This window comes from Parasteatoda tepidariorum, chromosome 3 (genome assembly GCF_043381705.1).
Source record: "Parasteatoda tepidariorum isolate YZ-2023 chromosome 3, CAS_Ptep_4.0, whole genome shotgun sequence".
Lineage (NCBI taxonomy): Eukaryota > Metazoa > Arthropoda > Arachnida > Araneae > Theridiidae > Parasteatoda > Parasteatoda tepidariorum.
The window spans coordinates 63,307,200-63,312,103 of NC_092206.1; the positions used below are offsets into that span (position 1 = coordinate 63,307,200).

Sequence of the window (4,904 nt, forward strand, 5' to 3'; positions counted from 1 at the left end):
TTTTGTGCAAAATTTTTCTGCACATGCATTTGAATATAAATTTCTGAGATTTTAAATCTGTTATTTTACCTTAATTTTAATTAAAAAATATTTTAAAACCTGCTGATTACCTATAGTATAATTAAATTTCAATATAATGCATGGCAACTGTTGGTAGTTTTGAAGTTTATATATTTTCTTGGCAAACTTCAGTTTTTGACATTTTTGACGGGTTTTTGACGGTTTAAACCAGTATTATACCCTTGTCATGTCAAAAACCACTTTTTGACGTCAAAAACCCAACCCTGGCAGGAACTAAAAGTTATCTAACTAACAGAAGGATATCTAACAAAAGTTAGTCCTCTCATTAGCATAAGTTTGATGAAATAATGCTAACTCTAAATAGTGATTATAATAATAATATTTTAAAAAATAAAAATGATTGAACTTGAACATACAATTAGTGCACAATCAGTTTCAGAATTATCTAATTTTAGAAAATGTCGTATATTTAAAATTTTATTCCTCATGAGTTGTTCGCTCGATTTCGTACAAATTTTTTGTTTTGCCAATTAAAATTCATTCTTTAAAATGATGTAAAATTTTGCCTAGCAAAGCACTATTCAAATTTTTATGCGACTTATATTTAATAAAATATTAAAACATGAAAGATAATTATTAAAAATTAAATTTTATATGGCATTTTCTTTGTTGAAACGAATTTTATAAATGTGTGCAAAATTTTCAGTTAGTTTAAAAAGTTCTCAAAATATGGCGAAATATGCAAAGAGTAAAATTAGCATCAAGGGGTGTGAAATTTCGACCGCTCTCCTAATCTGGTCTAACCAAATTTTAAGGATCGTATTTTCCAGAATACGGCTATCCTCACCCCTAATTTAGAAAGATCCGAATACGTCAAAAATAAATAATATAAATTGATGGTTTCTTAATGTAACAACAAATCACTTTTTATGTTTGTTTTCGTAACTTGAAATATCGTCTGCACTAATTAATTAGTATTTTTAATGGATCATTAAGATTGAATCCTCGTACTTATAAATCCGATCATTATATATTATTTCACTTTTTTATTTTGCTCTCTGTACAACTCTTTTCCCTATTCGGCTACTGTGCTTCTCAGTTGTTTAGCACCTGAAATTTTTTAAGAGTGGTGATAATTTTATTTATTAGAACAGTTAATATTTCGTATTCTACAAAAAGAAGGAATAAACAAAACGCTACTTTCTATTTTGTTCTAAATTTATTAGTCTTAAAAATAGAACTGAAAGTTAACTTATTTATCTTATAGCCTCCATTGACCTTACTTTAAATTTAATTTCCTGAATCCAAAAAGTATTTTCATATTTCCTTCTATAAAATGGATTTCATATATTTATTAGATTTCAATTGCAGATAAATCCACAACATACTGCACCTACTGTAGATGACAATGGCTTCATTCTTTGGGAAAGGTAAGTAAAAGAACTTAAAATTGATTCTATTGTTAAACGAAAATTGTTGTGATAGATCTCTAAAGATAGCGAAATATCTATAGTGAACTGCGTTTCATATCACCGATAACAACGAAATGTTTAAAATACACTGCTCTCGAGTTCCGAAAAAATTACTCTCTTTGAGATTCCCCCCCCCCCATCAAATTCAGTGTATTTTGCTCAAAATTTATTTAAAGCTTTTATAGAATCATTTAAAGGTTTTACAAAAGCATGCTATGCAAATCTAAAAATAACCAGGAACATCTAAAACCCCGATTTATCGTATTTCAACAATAACTTTCCTAACATTTGCCTTTTTATAATTGCTGTCGTATTCTGCTATTTTCCCCTATTTCAAATTCTTAAATACCAGCATCATACTTACACTGCAATTATAATTTTGTGGTAGTTCTCAATTGTTTTAAAGATTAAATTTGCCAAAGAATGAAATATAAATCCTGGCTTGTCACTTTTGCATGCATGGTTTTTCAAAAAAATCTGTTCTCTAAGAAATCGTCTATTCTTAGGTGGTGTGGAACAATATCAGATTCTTTTTTATATTCACTTTAAATAATTATTATTCTTGACTGTTCTAGGAAGTTGGGATTTGTCAGAATACGGAAAAGTTCGAAGGGACTATAGATAGGGCTAAGGGGTTCTTTCTTCTGATGAAAATATGTTTAGTTCCCTAATTTAAGAACAAGATTTTTTTATTTTTTTTTATTGACATTGTGGAATAAATGAAGAGAAGCGAAAAGTAATGAATTAAATTCTATCATATAATTTAACTTATGTGCCCCTTATTTGTTTAGCTCTAACTTTATTAACATTAAATTTGAATTAAAATTTTTTTACTTACTATTCATAATTAAAATTAAAATTTCATTTATTTACTCTGATTCGATTGAATGAATCCTTGCCGAGAAAATCCTGTATTATAAAAAAAATACTATACTCTTAGTGGATGAACTTAGCCCTTTTATTCAAACCAAAAGCTTCAGGTATCAATGTTATCTAATCAGGGTGGCAAGTTTTTGACACATGACGGTTTTTACCGTCATGTCAAAAAACCATAGTTTTGATAAAACTGTATTTTAATTTGAGTTAAACTGCTTATGATTTAAAATTAATTCATTTTTGGGCAATAAAATTAGAAAAAAAGTTGTTAAAAGATATTTAAGAACAGATTTTTGCATTTTCCCAACATGATTATATCAAATCATACTATTTGAAGTAAAATATTAGGATACTAAACAAAATTTTCAACATTTCCAAGCATCATTTTGTTTGGCATATTACATTACTGAAGAATGTCAAGTCATTCCTGACTTAGAGTTTGTTAGTAGTTACAAGTTTTGAAAGTTTTGTTTAGCTTATTTCTAATATTTAAGAAATGCCAAATTTTAAATTCTTCTTTTTAGTTCTTGAATTTATTAATAGTTCCAAGTTTTTTTGTTTGTTTGTTTATTTCTAACAATTAAGAAGTGCAAAATTTTGAATCCTTTGCAAATCAAGCTATAATGATAAAAGTTAAGTATCACTATTTTCAATAAGTATGTTACAATATTTCTGTATGAATGTATATCCTTCTATAAGAATACGTGTATATAGTTGCAAAATCAATAGCAATCGTTTGCAACATTCATTTATAAAGGCAATTAAGTGAAAAAAATATATTGTCCGCTATATACCATAAATTAAAGAAAACAGTAGGTTTTTACCGGTAAAAACACGGTTTTTACCACTGTCATGTCAAAAACCCAACCCTGTATCTGATTAAATGGCGAGCAATGAAGTATTTTTGTTTTCTCCTTTCTAGCCGTGCTGTACAATCGTATTTGGTGGACAAATATGCTCCGGGCAATCCATTATATCCTAAAGATGCCAAAGAAAGAGCCATAGTAGATAGGTTGCTCTATTTTGATATCGGTACTCTCTACAAGACTTTAATGGATTATCAGGTTTGTATTACCTTATGCCGCTTAATTTTTTAATATCTATTAAGTATTGTTGCTGTTGTTCAGGTTTGTATTTTTTTCTCTATGAAATGCAAAGTCTGACCCTATGAATATTGAGTCCACTGATTTGCATCACATTATTTCCGTCTAAGTTGTGTTGGGGTTTATAGACCATTGCTTCCTTTTTTCGCAGTTAAACTTGAACGTAAATGTCGGACAGAACGAAAACGCCTTGCACCTAGGCTTATGCCACCGATTGTAAGTTGCGTTTTGAAAAGGTGGTGGTGGGATTCGTCTTTGGTATACAAAGTTGACGATTGCTTGTGACGGTTATCTATATAAATAAAAATGAATGTCAGTCTGTTCGTTATAGACCGAGAGCGCCGAAATTTGGCGTGCTGTAAGTTTGAAGCACGTAGGAATGTTACTGTCGACATCAGAACATTCATCTACGAATTAAGCATTTCACATTGTTTTAAATTAACCTACGGATGATTCTAATTTTTCAAATATATCAAAGATAACGTCAGTGATATTTTTTAGCTTATAGCTCTATTTGATAAAAAAAACTTGTTGCACGTACTTTAATATTTAATTATTTATTATTCGCTATGTCGTATAAATTCAATGAACAACATTAATGTGGTATTATGGAAGTATTACGTTCCCAAATTAGTATTCCTATAGATATCAGTAAATACGTGTTTACTTCGTTTATAGTAGTTCTTTTAAAACTTGTTTCTAAGAAAGGAAATAATTTAAAATCAACAGTAATTGAAATTAAAGGCATGATTAATGCAAAAAAAAAGTGGTGCCAATTCTTTTAGGTTAAACGTGAAAAATCGCCATACCATTATTTACGCCAACGATGCTTGATTAATTTAGGAAATTGGTACTTATTGAAATAAAAAGTTCAATGCTGAGTTTGAGATGAGTTCAATGTTGAGAACACGAATATTCGTTTTGGGTAACCATAAAAATTCGCGTTATTATTATTGACATCGATGCTTAAATAATGTTGATAAATAATCTAATGTATTCGTCGAAATTAAAAAAAATAAGTTAGCACTAAAAAAAATAGTGCGTGGAGTCCCTCCGCTCGGAAGAAGTCAAACTTCGTAACCTGAGACATTGAATGTAGAAGAACCAGCAGTCGTAGAAGGTTGAATGTAGAAGAACCAGCAGTCGTAGAAGGATCACTAGTTCTATTCAACGACTCTTTTTCCTGCTCCGTTCGCTTCCGTGCTCTGTAATAACGGTAATATTGTGCATTTTTCCCTCGTGGACCTCTTGAACCAGTGGAAGTGCTTGTGGTTGCCTCATCGTCTCGCCATGGAAAATGTATTTGTATTAATAATGTATGTGAATGCGTCATAATGTAATTTCAAAAGAGAAAACCTAACAATCAATTGATATTCACAAGAGACGTACCTTGACATAACCTTAAATCCGTCGCATTGTCCGTGGGATTGTT

General features: G+C 29.8%; 1 protein-coding gene across 1 annotated transcript in view; it reads left to right on the forward strand.

Annotated features, from left to right (window-relative positions):
* LOC107456284 (glutathione S-transferase 1) overlaps positions 1 to 4,904 on the forward strand; it is a 14,755-nt gene that overhangs the window by 2,989 nt on the left and 6,862 nt on the right. The window contains 2 exon segments of the mRNA XM_043039414.2: positions 1,393 to 1,451; positions 3,292 to 3,433. Coding sequence (XP_042895348.1) covers positions 1,393 to 1,451; positions 3,292 to 3,433 — 201 coding nt within the window.